Source organism: Patagioenas fasciata, chromosome 12 (assembly GCF_037038585.1).
Source record: "Patagioenas fasciata isolate bPatFas1 chromosome 12, bPatFas1.hap1, whole genome shotgun sequence".
NCBI lineage: Eukaryota > Metazoa > Chordata > Aves > Columbiformes > Columbidae > Patagioenas > Patagioenas fasciata.
Window position 1 is genome coordinate 5,711,358 of NC_092531.1, and position 20,586 is coordinate 5,731,943.

General features: G+C 56.5%; 2 protein-coding genes across 2 annotated transcripts; both read right to left on the reverse strand.

The window, feature by feature from the left end:
- Positions 1–99: 99 nt before the first annotated feature.
- SNX1 (sorting nexin 1) lies at positions 100–11,663 on the reverse strand. The gene is made up of 15 exons (XM_065847714.2): positions 11,483–11,663; positions 8,672–8,774; positions 7,970–8,106; positions 7,072–7,138; positions 6,186–6,229; positions 5,349–5,490; positions 4,819–4,897; positions 4,393–4,468; positions 3,364–3,477; positions 3,139–3,232; positions 2,455–2,660; positions 1,206–1,349; positions 965–1,045; positions 672–743; positions 100–517 (listed from the first exon to the last, which is right to left on the reverse strand). Exons 1-15 carry the CDS (start codon positions 11,627–11,629, stop codon positions 467–469), a joined length of 1,557 nt encoding a protein of 518 aa, XP_065703786.1. The 5' UTR covers positions 11,630–11,663; the 3' UTR covers positions 100–466.
- A 2,527-nt stretch (positions 11,664–14,190) lies between these two features.
- On the reverse strand, positions 14,191–19,473 carry PATL2 (PAT1 homolog 2). The gene is made up of 18 exons (XM_071814149.1): positions 19,339–19,473; positions 18,749–18,851; positions 18,315–18,622; positions 18,103–18,171; positions 17,930–17,983; positions 17,452–17,619; positions 17,271–17,357; positions 16,812–16,966; positions 16,645–16,713; positions 16,431–16,569; positions 16,211–16,331; positions 16,040–16,137; positions 15,745–15,789; positions 15,444–15,592; positions 15,029–15,231; positions 14,615–14,925; positions 14,423–14,520; positions 14,191–14,344 (listed from the first exon to the last, which is right to left on the reverse strand). The coding sequence occupies exons 1-18, from the start codon at positions 19,360–19,362 to the stop codon at positions 14,191–14,193; spliced, it is 2,355 nt and encodes a 784-aa protein (XP_071670250.1). The 5' UTR covers positions 19,363–19,473.
- Positions 19,474–20,586: the final 1,113 nt, after the last annotated feature.

A 20,586-nucleotide genomic window follows, 5' to 3' on the forward strand; every position in this document is an offset into this window, starting at 1 on the left:
CTTAGAGGCACAAAGCCAGAGCTTAATCAGGAGCAGCGTCCAAGGTCACTCGCGTCCCCGCCACAACCGTTACACCCCCGCACAAACACCCACAGCCTATTTGCCCTGATACAAGTTTTATTACAGAATTTTAATGGCACTGCAGGAATAAGATAGTCATTAGAGCCCTAAAACCCAGCCTGAAAAATATACATTTTGACCTCATATATCGTTAACCCCCTGCCGCAGGTCTGGTCGGAAAGCAGGAAACTAGTTTCTCTTCAGTAAGAAAATATATGTTGCTAAATGAAAAATATACAGTTAGAAGAGTTACTGGCTCGCAAAGCTGCTTGTTCTGGGGGGTTAAACCTCTACCAGCTCCAGAGTGTTTAACGAGGGTTTGTTCACATGTAAAAGAGGAAGAGGTATAGTGTATAAAAAAAAACAAAAAAGGCAAAATTCAGGTGCGCTCGTTTGTTCGGTCCAATTAAGAAATGGCCTTGGCTTCGGGGAGGAACGCTTCCCAGTACTTCACCAGCTGCGGAGAGGAGAGGAGAGTCAGGAGGGCGCTTTGCCAGCACAGCAAAGACCAGAGAGAGGTAAAAAACATTTGGGGGGGACGGAAGCACCTTTACAGCAGGACCTGCTGAAATTTGGGGGTAAAACCCATGACGGGAGCTGGGGCGACTCACCTGTTGCTGCGAGTTTAATAACGTCTCTAGGTATTTAGTGACGTGGTTTCTGAAGTCCTTGGATTTCTCTTTCTGCAAGGGACGGGTGCGGGAGTGAGCATGAGGCTCAACAACGCGCCAAAACCCTCCGGCTTTTCGGGGGGGAAGGGGAAACCACCAGGATTTTCCTGTTCCTCCTGGGGCCCCACGAGCAGCTGGAGATGCTGAGGATGCAGCTCAGCTCCGGCCAGATTTGATGGCTCGGAGGCTCTTTGCCCACCCACCGTTGTTTAACTTCTCTGCACAGAACGTACCTCAAACCGTATCACTTCCTTGCGGATAACGGCAGAAATCCGCTCAAAGTCCCTTTCGTACTGTGTCACACGAGACTCCCACTGCGGAGAGAGGAACCGCGCTGTTTCCAGGGCCAACGAAGCTCCCGCTCCCCTTGCCGAGCGGTTTTGCAGCTGCAACCGGTTGCGTGAGAGGCGCTGCCAGCGCAAAGCCCGGCTTTCCTGAGCCTGAGCCGAGAGCCCAGCCGCTCCTGGTTCCTACCTCCGAGATCTCCTCCTTGGCCTGCTGCAGCTTGTCGGGTTTGTTGGCCCACAGCAGCCTGGCCTCCACCTCCCGCTTCTTCTGCAGCATGGTCTGGGCATCCTGCCACCGCTGCCAGGTCTTCATGCGCTGGTCAAAGGCTCCCTGCAAGGAAGGAGCAGAGGTTGAGCTCTGCTCTGCCACCACGCCAGCTCCTGGACCCATCTCGGTGCCACCAAAGCCAAGCCAGAACACGGACTTGTTCTCCTAGCGAAGGATCCTGGTGTGACATCAGCTCCTGCTTCAGGAGCAGCTTTGGGGCCGCTCAGGTTGGGTAGAAGCTTTGGAAAAGCCCCAGTTACACGTGTAGTTCAGTGCAAGCCCAGGCAGGCCTGAGTGCACCTGGCAGGGTCCCAAAACCCATGTCAACCTGTCCCCCGAGCTCCACTGCCTTTGCCCGGCCCACGCTGGGTGTCCAGCAGGTGATTTTAGGGGGCCTACAAACCACCAGCCCAAGCAAGGAGACCCATTAGACTCCTGAAGGTGCCCAGCCAGGTTGTGGGGAAGCGCTAGAAAAGCAGAGAGCAGCGTCCCAGGGGCTGGTTGGAAAGACAGAGCAGCCAAGAGACAGGGGAAGCCTGAGGGAACGCCCGGGCTCCTCATCCCGAGAAGTCTCACCACCTCCAGCACTACCAGAGGTCTCGGTCCCGCTCTCCAGCACCCACCACACCTCCCAGTACAGACCAGGGAGGCTCGTGCCTCCTCCCTATGCTGGGTCCTGGCCTCTGTGGCCTCCAGAAACAACTGCTCAGAGGCAGAAGTTTGTGGCAGGAACCAGCCAGCCTGACAAAGCCCAGCTTGCTTGCGACTGGTTTCTTTCAGCCTCCAGCAAGACCAGTGCACCGGACGCGCTGCAGGGGCTGGGCGGCCCAAGCTGTTCCCCAGGAGGTGCTTGGCAGGTCTGTTCACAACAGTCAGATTACAGGGACGTGCTCACAGACACTCCGGACGGGCTGGGGTCACCTATGAGCCGCCAACTCACTCCACGTTTCCCCGGAGAACAGAAGCTCAGCCAGGCCTTGCCTACCCCACTTCTCCAACCCGATCACGCCAACACACGCACAACGGGACAGGTAGCAAATTCATCCTCTGCCTGGAGAGCTCTGAGACACACCAGGCCCTGGGCTGGAATTCAGAAGACAAGCTGCCACATCTAAGCCTAAACTCAGCGCTAGGACCAGCCTAACGCTTGCCTCAAAGGAGCGCTTACCCTTACAACCGAGAGCAGGCGGATGTAGTCTCCCAGGAGCTCGGCCAGGAGGAAGAAGTCACCATTCGCCTGTTCCTGGTGCAGCTGCTCGATCTTCTCCTCCACCTCGGCCAGCTGGGACAGCGCTCGGGACAGGGCCGTGTTGTCCTCCGAGCTGCCCAGCATGGCCAGGCTCTTGGCAAACTGGGCTGTATTCAACGCTAGCTCTAGCGAACGGAATAAAAGAGTCAACCCATGGGCAGGCTAAGCCCCAGCCTAGAGCTGAGCCCAAGGAGCTGGTTGTTCTGGAGCCCCCAGCTAGAAGAGCCAGTGCCGCCTTGGGCAGAGCAGAGGAAGGAGAAGGGAAGGAGGGACAGAGTTGGGCAGAAATCAGTCAAAACGCGCAGAGGAATAAAAGAAACCCATCCCATCTCCCTGCCGGAGGACAGCCTGGAATCAGTTAGATCAGCTCAAGTTTGCTACAGCAGCTTCGACACTGGGTCACTCCACCAGCGTCATCCTGAGCTTGGAGGGCTGGACAGAAGAGGTGGAATTACAATTTCACCCCTGCCTCCCACGAGGAAGAGACCAAGAGACCCTTAAAGAATCGCTGTCACATCTTCTCTAAGTGTCTCGTGGGACACCTGGTGACCTCCAGCCAGGCTCAACTGTTCCGGGTCAAGCTACAGAGCGTGCGGTACCAACCTTTCCTGTGGGTCACCAGCGCTTCGACGACGGCGTGCAGCTTCCGCAGCCGCTGGTCCTCACACTCCACCTCCTGCAGCTTCTCCTCGAACCACTGCAACAGGCAAAGCCCGAGCTGATCCCCACAGACGGGGATTCCCTTGCGTTTCACGCCCAAAGCTTCAGCTGGGGAAAGCAAAGAGCTCCAGAGCGGGGATGAGAGCCCGGAGGTGCCCAAATACTCACTATGTCCGATTCATTCATCTTGATGGTCATTTTACTGACAGCATCTGTGGCTTTGTTGAACATCTTCAGTATCGCCGCTCCACGCAGGGTCTGCGTGCCCACTGCCCTTGGTAGCTAAAACGAAATAGAAAAGCTTGTTTTGCCAGGAGTTAAGAGCAGCTCGGAGAGCGGCCCCCACACAGCACCATTCTCCTGCATGGGTCTCTTAACAGCAGGTTTTCTGCTCATGGTTTTGGCAAAGGACTAGCCAGACACCGCCTGACCAGAACAATATTTCAAATAACAGGACTGGAGTGGTTTTCAAACCACTGAGGAGTTCCTAAACCTTACACCGTGCCTGTGGTCCACCCGCTCTGCTTGGCCATGGTCACACAGATCTGTAAAAACCGGCCACACAACTCAAACCCCTGACCCGAGGGCGGCCCGAGCTGTCGCAGGTCACACCGAGGCGCTGTGGAGCTTCTCTCCAAAAACCAGCAGCTGCTGGGGTCACTGGAGAGAGCCGTGATTCGATGCTGGGAAATACTCAGCACCAGCCACAATGATTTGGCAGACAGAGCTGCACCTGCTCAGCAGCAGAGCGAAGTGTTTCCGTGACACCAGAGCCCTCCAGCACAGCGCTAGTGCTGGAATCACCCAGGGTAAGCTCTCCCAGGGGTTAGTCTCTTTAAGCCTCTGACTTCTCCACATCGGGTGAGGAATTGGGCACAGTCACGCTCTGCTGGGAGGCGCAGGGACCACATCGGCTCTCCCTGAACATCCGAGCACCAGGCCACGCCAGCACAGGACCCAACTCACCTCCAAACAGCGAGCGGCGCTCTCGTCACGGATTTCGGACAACACAGTGAGGGTAGAGCTTGTTATGAACACGCAGTGCTCAGACAAGTGCTGACATGCAGAAGGAAGCCCTGTTCTCGTCATTGCTGCGGTTCTGCTGCTTCTCGCTGAACTTTCAAGCATCACACCTCCTTAACTGCTCACGTACCGTTCCCTCCTGCGCTCCCCGCTACGTTATTCCACGCTACTGACCTCCTCCTTTTCCAAGAACTCCCTGACATCCGGGTCCTGCAGCATCATGGGATGGCTGACCACTCTCCGTAGGTACCTGCGGAGAGGAACGCACCGAGAGTGGCTCGGGTTGCAGCAAACCCAGCTCCAAGTCATCTCTGAAACGGCAGTTCCAATCTGCACTGTTTGCACTGTTACTTAACATCCCTGTTTCTGGGCTCCCAACACAGCTCAGTTCCCCCCATGCCGTATCAGTGGAGTCTGGTGATTTTGCACAAACACCAGCGGGGGCTTTTGAAGCAGGAGCCAGTTTAACAGAGTCGAAGCGACTCTCCGCAGCTGCAAGACTTTGGCAGCCTCCAGGTTTGGTGCAAACCTTGAAGCAGACGGCTTTTCTGACCTGCCCTGCTCGGTTCAGGCACGAGGGGAAGCTGTGGGGGTCTGTACCTCTCCAGAGCAGCCCGTCGTTTTTCCAGGAACTCGGCAGAGGAGGAGTCTTCTTTCCCGACTTTCACTTTGGTCATTCCTGGCACAGAAGGAAGATGTGATTACTGAGCAGCTTCAAACTCAACACGCGTGGTTTGTTACGGACCATCGGGATGATGGGAGAGATTTTACAGCAGGAATTAAGATGTTACGCCAGCAACAGCTGCTTGGAAATGTAAAAACCTGCTTATACCAAAGACACCGAGGAGAAGTCAGCACACAGAAAAGCAGCAGAGCAACGCCAGGCAAGGCTGGAAGAGCTGCAGGCGAACGGCAATTCAGCAACAGCGCGGAGGGCGAGGTTTGATTCTATGTCAAGCAGATGCAGAAGCACCTGCAAACTCCAAGTACGGAACCAAAGCTTTGTCTGTGCCACAGGACCCAGATTAACCTCCACGCCTGCTCTGCAGCCTTCCCCCCAGCTTGGAGACCCTGGGGCACAAAACTCGCCATCAGGAGTGATTCTGGTGCTCTGCACCTCCACCACTCACCTATGAGACTCTTCTCGGGCGGCGGAGGAACGATGAACCCGTTTTGGGCGTGCTTCTCCGACAGTTTCTCATAGAGACCCAGAAAGTCGCTGAACCTCCTTTTCACCGAAAACTGCTTGTTCCTGAACATTGGCATGCTCGTCTGGGGAAGAGAAGAGACTCAGGTCACCCGCTGTCACTTCTGGGGATGGAGCGGAACGTTTTGAGCTTCACGTGATTGGAGGAACGAACAGAACAAGCTCTGGGCTCTGTTTTCAGCAACTTACCTGCTAACGGTTCTCTTTGGACTGAGCAGCAGCATTAATGCCACTGAACAGCAGAGCAGCTGTTGGTAAACCCTGCGCATCACCTAATCCCACCACCCCTGCTCCCCACAGGAACAGGGACCAGGGTCAGGTCTGATTTTATCACCTTAAGGGCCATTTCTTGTGATTAGGTCAGATCCTGACAAGAAACCAGCTACAGCAGCAGCTCTTCAGCAGAAGCTGAGCTTGGTTCAGCTTAATCCGACGCAAAAATCGGCACAGAACCGTTAGTAACAGCCGCGGTGTCTGGGGATGTCCCTAACAGATGTCACCCCTGCTGCTCACTCTGTGATCAGCCGGAACTGAAAAGTAGTAACTGGCTGACAAAAACCAGGCAGCCTCCTTTCAAACAGGTTCAAAACCTATTTCTCAGCTCATCCTTTGATCTGTAAGAGAGGATTATAACTCCTAAATCCACATAAGGCGTTCAGACCTCCTGTCTGTTCAGGTTTAGCCCAGAAAGGACAGGCCAGCTGCCTTCAAGAGCAGAAAATAACAACACCCCATCTTGAAAGCGATGAGTTAGACACACCTGTGTGGACACTTTGTAGGCTATGTACGCGTTCATGCCATCCCCTGCGGAAAAGAGAAACGAAGCATTAGCGCCATGAAATCAGCACGTTCCGCTGTCACCTGAACGCAAAGCACGGGGCTCCTGCATCTTCTGGCCTCCGATCTTCGATCTGACGGAGCCCCAAATCTCCACACCGAACCACGGCGGACCCTGGACTATTCAGAGGATGCAACCCTGCCTGCGTGTGGTTGGATTCCAAAATACCCCAATTAACACAGAAATCCCCTTGTTTGGCAAATGAAGAGTTTACCTGGTAGTTCAACCAAAGGGCATCTGCAAAAGTCTGATGCCAGCCGATACAACTCTGATTTACACGCCATTGCACCTCCCAGCTCCAGAAACTGGAGCGAGAAGGAGCTGCCACGCGTGAGGCTGCTCCTCCAGCTGGGATCAGACGGTACTTTGGGTTCTCTGCACCCACAGAGCTCAACAAGTTCCTCTGACCCCCACTTTCAACAGAGAAAAACCCTCTTGCTTCTCAGTTTGGAGCCAGAGCTGCTTCCCTGGCAAGGAAGGTGCCAGAGCACAGAATAATACACTTAATTTCAGCTTAAAGCAGTTTTGCCTCCCCCTTTCCTGCCGCACACAGGACAGCGCTGCCTGGAGGTCACAGAAAATCGGTCACCACCAAGTTCTGTGACCGTAAGCATCACGTTTGGCCTTCCAGAACCTGCTGCTGCCTCGCTCCTTTGCAACCCAGGCATTTTGCTCAGTGTTTCTTCTAGATGCTGGGAGAAGTTAGCCCGAGGTCAAGTTTGTGCTCGCAGCGGCAGCTCGAAGGCCGGCGCTGGGGCACGTGGAGGCGACAGCTGCGCCTGGTCCTGCGGCCAGGGCCCTAACTCACCAACTTTCTCCGGGTCGCTCACTCCTACAGTCAGCTCGAACTTATCCTCTTGTTCTTCTTCTTCCAGCTGTTGGGAAGAAGCACATGAGGACAGTAAGTTGGAAGCAAATCACTCCAAACCATTAAATCCCACAGGTTACAGTGAGGTTGTGACACTGCCAAGGTGTTTTTGGCATTTCAGTGTGGCCAAGGCCATTCTTTAAAGCCCTTGAGTTTCTCCCTTGTGTCCAGGCTACATGTTCCAAGGATCCCAGACTGGATTTGTCTTTACAACACCGTGATCTGCACAGAGTGATGTACAAACTAGCAGAACTCCGCACCAGCCTCAGCTTTGCCCTTTTGGGCTCTTTGATGTTGTGATTTCAGTTCTCACCCGAAACAGCGCCAGATCCTGAACCTCTGCAGAAGGTGAGTTGTGCAGTAGAAGCGCACGGGGACGGAGAGCCAGGGTAGCAACTAACAGACCCGGTATGAACTTGTCTCCAAAACAGTCTCTTCGACAGGAAAAAAATCCAGATTTAGGCCAAGTACCACCTGATTAACTGGACTTGGCAACAGGGCTACAAGTTCTGCTTAAAGACCCTGTGCTCTTGTGTCTTTTGGGAGCAGCCACACCATTTGCCATCAGCAGCAACACAGCTCCGAGCCCCAGGACTCTATTTCAGTTTTGGAAGGAATCTGCGCCCCCACATGAGCAAAAATACCCTCAGGTTGATCCAAACTCCGCTTCAGCCGTATCAGGCCCAGACTGACAGCTTGAGATACAAGCCAGGGCATCCAATACGGCAATTACATTAATTGCATCATTACGATGCATGTTTAAAGTCAGTGAACAGGTTCCTGCCAATTCCGGCCCCAAACCAGCAGGACGAGTTGGAAAGCTGGGAGCGATTCTCACCTCCTCGCAGCTCTTTGCAGGGTTTCTAGAGGAAGAACTTGCAGCTACTTCTAACGAGGGGGCAGGATTGGATGTTTTGGCCGGTTCCTTCTTCTGGTTGTTCTGCGTGTTGTCCAGAGTCAGCTCGACGGTGGCATCTGTCAAGAGAAGTTCGCAAGGGTCAGCCTCTCCGCTTTGGGGTTCTGGGAGGGTAATTTCAGTATTCTCCAGCAGGTTCATGGGATCCAGGCAGTAACAATAGTATTAAATACAAAACATTAAAAATCCATAAGGATCTGCCAAGTGTGTCCCTCTGGGAGAGTTGGGGAGGTCTGACCCTCCTTGTTTTGTGTGGCTGAGGGGTGTTATGTTCCCTGCTCCAGGGGAACAGCCACGTTTTAACCAGAGATGCAGAGGGAGAATTAAAGAACTAAAGACTTTAACTCTAGGAAGACACCACCACGAGAACAAAACTAAAACAAACTCCATTTTAAGCCTCTTCAGCTTTGAACAGCGAATCCTGCCACATAATTATGTGAGAGACCTGGAGGAGGCTGCTCCGACCTTCCCAAAAACATCACCAGGCCTCATTGCTTCCAGCAGATGGGAACAGGAGCCTGAGATAAGGACCTGCGATAGCTCAGAATAAGCAGGACACGCAGGTTGTGGGTCTAAAACAGATCAGGCTTAGAGTTCAGAAAGTCCCAGCAGATACAGACTCACCTGCAAATAAATCTTGATCATCTTGCTCCACGCGAACCCCGTTCTCTTTGGAGGTGCTGCTCACGGGGAGAAGAGGTTCCCGTTTCGGTGCCGTGGGCTTGCTCTGCCAGAGAAATAAAAGCACGTGAACGAGAGGTTATTTACACCAAGGAACAAATGGATCGTTTTCCCAGCCGCTGCTCCCCACTTACGGCTCGTCCAGGACAAGCCACCCCAAACCTCAGGATTTACGCGGCCTCAGGAGTCGTTCCCTGTTTTGTAGGCAGATGAGTGAGTACCAGTTATTCCAAGCAAGACTCGGACAGCAAGCGCTGCTCTTTCACATCTCCGCGGAGAACAGAGCAGGTCTTTGACGGCCAGTAAATGGAGCATTATTAGCCAAACCGACAGGCTCCTCGGCACTTTCTTCAGCAAGGAAACATCTCCAGTTCCCAAGGGGCAAAGTGCTGCTGAGGCAGCTCCTCTTTGAGGAGGCCCCAATCTTTGGGGACATAAAACACCAGCACCATATGATGGCGAGTTCTCCCATATTTTAGGAGCTCTTCAAGCTGGTAAAGAAACCCCAGACAAGGTAAAGTTGGTTGTTGTTTCCCAGCTTTCAAACACAAAAAAGAGTTATCTGCGTTCTCAGTTTGCTTTAAATCTCCTTTTGCAGGCTGTGGAAGTACCACACCCTGCTCCTGCTTCTCCATCTGCCGCTCCAGCAGAGCCACGGCCCCTTTTCGAGCACCTCGTGACACAACGTGTGCAGGGAGAAGCCCTCTGGGCTCAAGCTCCACGCCTCCCACGGGGAACCAGACCCAGCACTCCAGAGCATCTCAGAGAGCTGTGAACATGCAGGGACACAACTTTCCTCAACAGAGCGATGAGCTCCAGCTCCGGGTGTGTTCATGTCTGACCCAAACTCTTCTTTACCAGCTACCGTACGACAGCCAAGTGCCGCCAAGTCACCGACCTCCCTCACCAACCTGGCTCCACAGACAGTGTTTTGCTAACGCTCAAGGGCAGACAGACAAGTAAAGCCACCGGGACAGAGAAAAGCCAAGTATTAGTTATGACACTTGCTTCGACAACACCAAACACCTGATAAGCTGCTCCAGCTCAGTAGACTCCGGTTCTGGCCAAGAGCTGCTTTATTTGCATGAAAGCCGGCAGGCACGGGCACTCGTGTGTTTTGTTTGGCTGCCTCTACCAGAAAACAACAAGCCACCTGTTACATCTTCCACAAAGAAAGGAGCTGAGAAGTTTTCAAGCATCACCGTGCCCCAATGCTGGCCAGAGGCAGCAGCACCTTCCTCTCGCCAGGCCAGGACCCCGCTCATTTTCAAAACACACGACTCCGCCGCTCCCCTACACCTGGATCAATGCAAGAGTTTCACCCTCACGAGCTCACGCAGGGCAGAATCCACACACATCTCCCCACATCTGCCTTGTTCCCTGTTGCAAAGCCACCAGCAGAAGAGCAGCAGCTCCACCAGGAGCAGGACAGGGACAGCTCCAGGAGAAGCTCAGCCGGGCCAGCTCCGCTCCCAGGTTCACGTGTTTGTGGCTGCGGCTCCTGCAAAAACATCATGTCTGGGACGCTGCGGAGAGGAGAAGGTTCCTGGAGAACCAACCAGCTCCTCTGTCCAGGAGCAGGCTGGGGAAAGCCCAGGGGAGCTGGGCAGAGGCCAGGGGACAGCGTGACCAGCCCCAGCTCGCAGAGCTTGGGAAATCAACCCCAGGGCTTGTGGCGTTCAAGCACCCAGCCTGTCGGAGGAGCCCAGAACCAGCAATTCACACCATCAAAAACAGGAAAAGGTGCTGAAACCCTTCACCACTCGCACCTCCACCTTCAGCAGAGGATTCACGCAACAACACACGGACATGGTTTGCTGAACAAGCACCACCAAGCCGTCCTGGACCCTCCTGCAGCCAGTTGTGCCAGTACAAGGCAAAGGTGTTGGGGACCTCACCATGAGCAAGGGACACCAGATGCCTCCTGTCACCTTGTCCCTGCCATACAGTGGGGTTCACCCCCCAAGTCCACAGCAAAGGCAGCTACACCAGACATCAAGGGGTCAAGAGTTGATGCTGGAGGAAGACGAGGCTTTACCTTGTGAAGCCTCACAGAATCCCAGAATGTGAGGGGTTGGAAGGGACCTGGAAAGCTCATCCAGTGTAATCCCCCCATGGAGCAGGAACACCCAGCTGAGGTTCCACGGGAAGGTGTCCAGGCGGGTTTGAATGTCTGCACAGAAGGAGACTCCACAACCTCCCTGGGCAGCCTGGGCCAGGCTCTGACACCCTCACCCCCAACAAGTTTCTTCTCAGATTTAAGTGGAACCTCCTGTGTTCCAGCTTGTACCCACAAGCAAAGACACTGAGCTGTGACCACCAGCAGATCTCAAACCAGCAAGACCAGCAAAGCTCAGGGATTACTGTGACCCTGATTTAGGGGATATTGAACACCTGAGCCACAGAATGATATCTTGGGTTCTGCAAGAACTGACGGGTTACAATCCCGGGAAAACTGAGGCCAGCCCAGGATGAGCTGTTCTGCAGCCCCAGAGCCGCCTGCTACCCCCTGACCCCGGGCACCCCCCTGTCCCCCCTCCACAGCCACCCAGGGCGGCAGGAGAAGCTGCGCTCCCCGCAGGAACGAGAGCCCAGCGACACCACGACCCCCCTTTTGATTTTGGGGCCGTTTCCCCCTTCTTTAAGCAAGCCCGGAGGCCACCACACCGCTGCCCGCAGGCACCGCACAGCCGGGTCTGCCCCAGGCCTCCCTGGGCCGGGCCTACCCCCGGGGCACCCCCCGCCCGCACTCACGGTGCCGGTGAAGATGTCCTCGCCCTCCGTGTCGCTGTCGGCCCCCCCGAGGGCGTCGCCGTCGCCGCCGTGGGGGTCGGGGAAGGGCGGGGGTCGGCGCTCGGCGGGGGAGGGGGAGCGGGAGCCGCAGGCACCGCCCGACGCCATGTCCGCCCTGCCGGCGTTTCCGCCTGCGACAGCCGCGCCGGAAACCGCCGCCGCCGCCTTAACCAGCCGGGGCGGGGCCGGGGGAGTGGACGGCGTTGTGATTGAGCGGTGCCTTCACCCGTCCCGCCCCCTCCCGGTAGGAGAGCCAATGAGAGACGACGTTCTCCTCCGCTGGCAGGCGTCGCTCCGTCCCCATGGAAACGGTCACGAGGCTGGCGGGGGGCGGGAAGCGGGGAGAGGCCGGAGGGATGTGCCATTGCAGCGGCAGAGGGGGGCCTGCACTCCCTCTAGGGGGGACGGAGGGGCCCGAGGGCGGGAGTCACCCACGGGCTGTCACCCTGTGTCCCCTCAGCACCGTGGCTGGGGTGGCCGTAGTGCCTCAATGCCCCAACCAGGGCGGCCGTGGTCCCCTCAACAACCCAACTGAGACAGCCATAATCCCCTTGATGCCCAGTCAACATGGCCATGGTCCCTTCAACAACCCAACCAAGATGTCCATGGACCCCTCGGTGTCCCAACCGAGGTGGCCATGGTCCCCTCAACGTAGTCCTGCACAGATCTTGCCTTTTCCCTTGGGACAAGCTCTGACCTCATCCCACCCGACAGAGCCCGACAGATGTAGGCAGTGCTCAAAAAAGCTGGAGGGAGCCCAACAGAGACTGACAGTGCTCAAAGCCCAACAAGCCCCAGAGTCCAGCAGAGACCCACAGATACCAACAGGGCTCAACAAAGCCCGACAGAGTTTGACAAAGCTCAACAGAGACCAAGAGAGCCTGACAGGGCTTAGCAAAGCTCAACAGAGCCCCATATAGCCCCACAAGGCTCTACAGGGCCTGATAATGGTTGAAAAAGCCCAACATGGACTGACACGGACCAACAGAGGCCGAAAAGGCACAAGAGGGCCTGAGAGAGCCCAACAAAGCCTGACAATACCCAACAGAGATTGATAGAGCCCAACAAAGCCCGATAAAGCCTGACAGAGCCAGATGGGGCTTGACCAATACTCACAGGGTCTGACAAAGCCCAACAAGTTCCAACAGAGCCCGACAAAGCCCAACAAGGCTCAACAGGGCCTGACAGAGGCCAGCAAAGCCTGAAAGACCCTGACAAGTCCTGACAGGGCCTCATAAATCCCATCAAAGCCCGTTATGGCCCGACAGAGACCAACAGGTTTGACAAGGACCGAGAAAGCCCAACACATCCCAACAGAGCCTGACAGGGCTTGACAATGCACAACAGGTCCTGACAGAGCCCAACAGAACCCAACATGGCTGGGAATGGACTGACATGGACCAACAGGGCTTAACAAGGACTGAGAAGGCCTGATAGGTCCTGACAGAGTCAGACAGGTGTAGACAGGGCCCGACAGAGCTTAACAGAGCTTGACAGAGCCTGACAAGAACCGACAGGGCTCATCTGAGCTCAACAGAGCCTGGCAGAGCCCAACAAAGCTCAACAAGACCTGGCAGGGTCCAACAAAGCTCGACAGAGCCCAATAAAGCCTGAGAGAGCTCGATAAAGCCCAACAGAGCTTAACAGGGCTTGAAAAAACCCAGCAGTTCTCAACAGATTCCAACAGGGCCCAACTGAGCCCGACCAGTCCTCACAGAGCCCAACAAAGCCTGACACAGCCCAACAGGTCCCTAGAGAGCTTGACAGAGCCCAACAAGACCCAGCAGGGACTGACAGGGTCCCACAGAGCCTGACCAAGCCTGACAAGGCCCGACAGAGTCCGATAAATCCCAACAGGGCCTGACATGGCCAGACAGAGCCCAACAGGGCTTCATGATTCCTGACAAAGCTCGGCAGGGCCCGATAGGGCTTGACAGAGCTTGACAACGCCTGATAGGACTCAACAAAACCAAACAGGTCCCAACAGACCCCAACATGCCCCAACTGAGCCCAACAGAGCCTGACAGATCCCAACAAAGAATAACAGGGCCTGCCAGGAACAGAAACTGCCCACAGGAGCCCGAGGAGCTTGTTCATCACCTTTTTAAATTTTATTTCAAGTGCTGTACACAAACTCACCCCCAGGTGCTCCCAGCGCCCCTGTGCAGACCCCAACACCTTGACGCCCGCTGGGTGCGAGGCCAAAAATAAGTTACCCGCGTCCCCATGGCTGTGTCCCCGAGCACCCGGGCAGGTCACCGTCGGTCCTGCCCGCGCCCGTTCACCCAGAGTGCCCTGCACCAGGGTCAGTGTTCTCTTCAGAACTCGAAGTCGCAAGCTCCCGGCGCTCAGCACGGCATGGCAGCCTCGGATGGCAGCGGTGAGCACCTGCGGGGAGAGGATGAGGTGGGACATGGGGTTGTGACACTGTCCAGCCACCCCAGAGCTGCAGGCTAAATCACTGGGGGCCTCCCCCCAGCTTTCTACCCCCCAAATTGGATCCATCCTGCAGGTACGTGCCATCAGGTGTGCAAACACACAAGTGGGATTGCTTAGCAGAGCCAAGTCACAAGGATCAGCTCAGCCCCAGGGAGGCTTGGAGACTCATGCCCAAGGGCACAGAAGCCCAAGGGAACCCCAGGTGAAGCAGGAGCTGCGCCAGGCCACACTCACTCCATCTTGGCTTCCAGGTGGTGGACGGTCTGCTTGTCCAGGTAGCGGCAGAAGAGCGAGAGGAGGTTGCTGGGCAAGAAAAGCGGCTCCACCAGCAAGGCCTTAGGCACTTGTGACAGCTCCCGGGCCACCAGGAACACCGTGTCCGTCCTGGGGATGCAGAGGGAGTGGGTTGAGCGCCCCAGCAGCTGACAAACCCCAAAGCCCATGGCTGGTGCAGTCCCTCACCATATGTCGAAGTCACCACCGCACGGTTCCAGCGGCGTGTCAGAGGACAGCAGCCTCTCACCATGGCTCAGCAGGGAATAGAGCAAGGAGATCCCAAACTGCAGGGAAGCACCAGGAGGGAGCGTCACATTCAGCAGTGGTGGCACCCTGGGGACATCGCACAGCTCTGCCCCTCTCCTTGGGGCCACCTACCTGGTTCTTCAAGGCCATGGTGAGGGGGAGCTCAGGGGACTCAGGCAGAGGTCTGGTCATCTCCTGCAGGACCTCGAGGAGCTTGCTGAAGGTCATCCCACCCACCACCTCGTTCAACGGGCTGTAGAGCAGGGGGAGAGACTGGGCAGGGCAGAGAGGAGAATGGGATCTGAGACCCTTTGACCCATCACGGCCGCAGCCCCAGCTCTGAGCTCCATCCCCACACCTGGGAGGACACGAGGGACAATGCTGAACCCCCCACAGGAGGAAACCGCCACCTGCTTTAACCCCTCCTGGAGACATTTCTCCTCCTGCCTAAGGAAGGAAGGAGGCTCCTGTCTCATGGCAACCTGACCCAGTAAGATGGGTCCCCCCCTTGCCCAGGTCACCCTCAGCAAGAGCAATAGGGGAAACTGAGGCAGCCCGGGACACCCCTGCCCTGACTGGAGGTGCTCGCCTCATCCAACACGTCCTTCTTCATGAGGAAAGGCAGGTGGTGGGTGATGGTCAGCAGGATCTTCTCTGTTTGCTGCCGGGTCAAGTACGGCAGCAGCCGAGTCGTGAGCTTCTTGCCCTTCCTCACACACAGGAGCTGCAGGAACTCATCCTCTGCCTCCCTGGGGATGAAGGCTCCGTTGGGCACAGATCCCGAGGGACCTGGAGCATCTGTGTCCATCCAGAAGGACCAACATCAGCTCCAGTGGAGGAAAAGGCTCATGGGCAGGGTCAGCACAGAACCCAACCCGGACCATCACCCAGAACCACCCACAGTGATCCATGAGGACCAGGATGTGGCACCTGCTCCCCTCTCCCCATGGCACAAACTCACTCTTCACTGCTGCAAGCCCTGATTTTCAAGGCTTGGTAGATACGTTCCACTTCTTGGCTCTTCTGCTCCTGACAGCTGGGCTGCTGCTCCTGTGGGGCCAGAGACATCTTCCGCTGCATCTCCTCCACTTCCAGCAGCTGCAGGAACAGCTGCACAAAGAGCACAGGGGAAGGGGACGGCTCAGAGTGTCTCTTACCAACTGGTAGGACCTCTGCCCAAGTAGAAGCCACATCACAGAGCTCCTTGTATGAAAACCGAGTGTCCGCATGTCCCACCCTGCCCCGAATCACAGCTCACTCACCTTCTCGATCCTGTGCAGTGCCCGAAGCCGGTGGTTCCCCGCAGCCTTTTGTGGGGAGAAAGGAAGGCACAACAGTTATAGCTAGCACCAGACACCGCCACCAGCACCCCTTGACAGGGGACAAGCTGCCACTACCAAGGTGGCATCTACTCCAACTGTGCATCCCATCCCACAGCTCAGGGCAGCACCCACGCTTGGTCGCAACAGCTCCTAAAGCTCCTGTGAAAGCTGCTCCAGGGCCTGGGGTAAACTCAGAGCGGTGTCCTCAGGCACCCACCAGCTCCCCATCACCTACCTCCTCTACAAGCGCATGGTACACGGCGTCGATGGCTCGGCGAGGGCTGTAGCAGGTGGACACGGCGACCTGGCCCAGTGAGCCTGCAATGCGCACCACTGGAGGAAAGATGGGACACGGTGACACCACATCCCTCACCTCCTGGCCCGGCCACCTGCCCCAGGCCCTCACCGGAGTCATACGTCTCCACTTTCTGGATGAACGGTGTGACTAGCTTGGGGGGCTCCTGCTTGTTGCGCCCGCCGAGCAGCTCCTCCTCAGCCTGTTTGTGCTCCAGCCGGTGGTAGTAGGTCTGTGAGAACAGGCGTAGAGCCACCATGAGCCCAGGCACTTCCAAAAGTGATAAAACCTCAGTCCCGAGGAGCAGGACGAGCTGTCAGCTAGAGCTCACCTGGTAGTAATAGTCATCATCCATGTTCTCACTCTGCAGCTGGATCATCTCCACCTTGACCACCCAGTCCTTCTCCTTAGAGGTCATCAGCCCCGCGTAAGGGTCCACTTGAGGAGACCACAGCTTCTTGGGGGAGATGCTGAGAGAAGATCGCAGCCTACAGTGACTGCTCAGGGGTCCCCCCAGTGCGTCAGGGACCTGGGGACCCCTTTACCTCTGCGCCTGCCGCTGGGTCAGGATCCGCTGGTGCTGGGGGTGCAGCTGCGTCATGTGGCTGGGCACGCTGTGAATGACATCAGACAAGGGTTGGGGACTCAGCACCCACACCAGAGCTGTTCCCAGAGCTCCAGTCCCACCCGGACACCCCGCTTGCCATCCTACCTGAGGTTGAGCTGGCCACTGGCTGACGGGCCAAAGAAGAGAGCGGGGTCCAGAGATGGAGACATGGGACCGAAGTGCATGGTGAGGGACCGCGGGGGGCTGCCGACAGTGGGAGACATGGGCCCAAAAGGGGTGGGAGACGTGTACCCTGCAGTCTGGAGAGGAAGGGAGAAACATTTGGGTGTTTGAGGGTCCCAGAGGGGTCTGCCAGATCCCAGCCTCACCAGGGCCACCTTCGCCCTGCATGGAGGGGACACATGAGGTGACACCCCCAGGATCCAGCCACTAAGGCTGGGCAAGGGGACCCTGGTGTCACCAGGGATGGGATGTGCCAGGTCCATCCCAGCATGACACCAAACAAAATGCCACATTCACTGTGGGTCCCATGGGAACAACAGGACAAACAGATTTATAAAGCCACTTCAGTGGGGACACAGAAGTGGGTTGCAGCTGCATTACCTGGTTGGAAGCGAAGAGTGGAGAGGGTCTGCGAGGCGGCATGAAGGGCCGGGGGGAGCACGGGGAGCGAGGGACCAGAGGTGGCTGCTGCAGGGTGGAGACAGGGGTGTCACTGGGACAAGACTGTCTCCAAGAGAGGGCAGAGGAAAAGGAGACACCATAGCCCCCCCAAACCTGGTACCTGCTGGAGAAAGCGCTGGGGGAAGGACTTGGGGGACACCAGCCTGAAGTCGGGGCGCTTGAGGCGGGGAGAGCCCCTGTAGCCCCTCTGCGCCGGGGAGCCAAGGAAGTCAATGGCCACGTTGGTGGCTGGCGGGGGCCTCTCCAGGACCTGCAGGATGGCTTTGTCCTGCAGGGAGGAGGCAGCAGGAGGTGGGAACGGGGCTCAGCTGGGATCCATTTAGCTCCCCCAGCACTAAACAGCTTCCCAGAGCCTTTTGTTATTGCTCAAGCAGACTGTGGTGACATGCAACAGCAGGGGACACAAAGGGACAGCTGGCACAGGAGGTCCTGCTCCCCAAAACTCAACAGCTTTGCCTTCAAAGCCAGGCTCTGCTTAGGGTAGGCACCACCTTGAGACACATCCTTGGACCTCCAGACCCACAATGAGGCTTTAAATGTCCCTGGTCACCCCAAACGGCCCAGTGAGGGGTACCCACCTCCAGCACATGGTGGGGTGGGATGGTGCCCCACACCGTGGGATCCATCACCAGCTGGAAGACAGGGAGATGGTCAGTATGGGGAAGGAAGACAGGAGAGGGGCAGGGGACACTGCAGGGGCTGCTCAGCCCCATCCCCAGGTGGGAGATGATATCAGAGGGAATGTTTTTACCACATCCTCTTTGTCGAACTCTGCCCAACAAGCACCAATCTTGCTGTCCAGCACTGCTGAGTCCTGGCTCTGCAAAGAAAATGCCACAGACACATCACTCATCCTCCCTTGGGTAGGGACCAAACCTTCCCCTGGAGCCCTCTGTGGGGCAGAACCCCCAGGTATGGGGGCCCCCCTGCCATGGATCCCCTCCCTCTCTGCTCAGGCATCACCTCCAGTGAGGGTTTGCTCTGCACGGCTCTCATCACGGCCGGGTCCCCCAGGTTGTCGGGCTCCTCACAGAGCTCCTGCTCTTCCTCCTGCTCCTCAGTCCCCAGCTCCTCTTCCTCTTCCTCCAACTCAGAACCGACGTGCTCTACTTCTGGCTCCATCCCACCTTCCTCCTGGGGCTCCCCCAGCTCCTGAGCTGCTCCAGGTGCCAAATCTTTCTTGGTCTCCTCTGCCACTGCTTGGGTCAGCTCAGGGCTCGTCTCTGGAGGCATCAGGAGTTTTGCAGTGTTCTCCTCTGTGGAGTCTCGGTCTTGGAGAAGGGAAGCAGAGCGCACCAGGGTGGGTGAGAACCTGGGCAGAAGGACACCTTCCTCACCCCCACACCTCCATCCTCCTCACCCTGTTGGGCACTGGCTGCTCACCCCTAAAATCTTACCTAACCCAAAAGTCATTTCATTGTACAGGTCGAGATCCTCATCCTCCTCAGCCATCTCCTCCAGCAGAGGCTCATCTTCCACCAGCAGGTAGTCCTCAAGGATCTGGGGGCAAAAGCACCAGGGTCACCACTATGGGAGACAGGCAGGAGAGGGGTAACCCTAACGTGACCCCAAAGTGGGGGACACCCAACCTCTCCCCCACACCCAGGGTTCATGGCTGCTCTGCAGCTGGAAAGGGAAGAGCAAGAGCCACCAGCACTACCATTGAGGGCAGAAGCCCATTGAAGCCCGATAGGACCAACGCTGTGGCCACCCAAAGGCGACAGTGGCCAGTGCAGGAGCAGCACTGCACTGAGTGACACCATTAGGCTTCAGAGCGAACACCCCGCTGTCAGGGCACGATCAGCACCCGAACACAAGGCAGGGAAGGGCACCCCACCAACACCTCCAGGGCAGTGTCTTCTCCGGTACCGACTGCTCCGGCGAAAGCCAGCACCGGGAGAAGTGTTGGGGAACCGGCACCGGGAGAGTGGGGCGTGACCAGGGACAGCGGAAGAAGAGGCGACTCCAGAGCAGGACAGGCACTCACAACCGGCTCGCCGCCCTCCGCCATACCGCAGCACCACCCGTTCGCCCGCGTCCCTCTACGGGGCCGGGCTGCCCCCGCCACCGCCTTTTACGGGGCCGCCGCCGCCACTCCGGCGGCACCGCGCCGCTGCGCATGCTCCTGCCGTACAGCATGGCGGCGCCCAGCTGCGTTTCGCGCCTGCGCACTGTCTTAGTCACGCCCCTTCCGACTAAACCACGCCCAGAAGGGCGGGCCCGCTGGAGGAGCGAGGAGCGGGATGAATCAAAGCAGGAGCGCCCTAAAAAGGGAAAATTTGGCTTTTTTAAGCAAATCATGCCGAAGAAACTCGTGGTTCGGCTCCTCTTTACAGGGAAATTCTTGCTGGTTATGGCAGAGTCATCCCCAGGAGTTCCCATCCCGACAGGGACAGCCCAGAGAAAGGATCTGTGTCCTGCAATTAACTATTTAATTAATCCTCCCCAAGCCGAGGGGATGGCTCACCTGGGTAACCAGACCAGCCTGCAGGTCACTCTGAGGCGATGAGCCCCGGTGCCAGCCCAGCTGCCAACACAGTGGTCGGTGTTTATTGTGTTTATTTCTGCCGGAGCCCTGAGATCCCTGATAAGGCTCTGGTGGCAGCTGGGTCCTCTTATCTCCCAGCAAAACACCCAACAACAGCTGCATGGCTGGTGCTGCTCACCGGGCAAGAGCTCAGAGCTGGTCCGGGGTGGATTGATAACGAGTATTTGCAGGATTTTTTTCTTTGCTCAATCTCTGATTTACCTCCTGCCTTTGGGGGGGGATGTTCTCCATATGCGTTTTATTGATTTAAGTTAGGTTTTTAAATTAGATGTATTAAGAAGTATTAAAGAAGCCCATTGTTAGAGGAGCTGTGTGATGTTGCTGTTTTCTTTCCACTAGTAGCAACTTCCCTTTCTTTTCTCCTTTTTAACTTTTTAATCCTTACACAGCTGCATGGAAAACAATATATCTTCTTCCCAGTCTGAAACACTGACTCTAAAGACCTGTAGGACCACAAGCAGACAAGCTCCTACGTGCATGAAATATCTCTTGAACACTGCTTCATTTTCCTTTTTTTAACCTTGGTTTTCTTAATGCTGCCGTACTTCTCTCCTCCAAGCAGCGTTACAGGGCCGTCTGGAGGCACACCTGCCCTGGCTGGCCTTTGGTGCCTTGTTCTTCTCAAGGAGGTACCAGGAAACCTGATTCTTTGGCCTCTGGGTTGTCACGTTTGATGTCGTGAAGTCT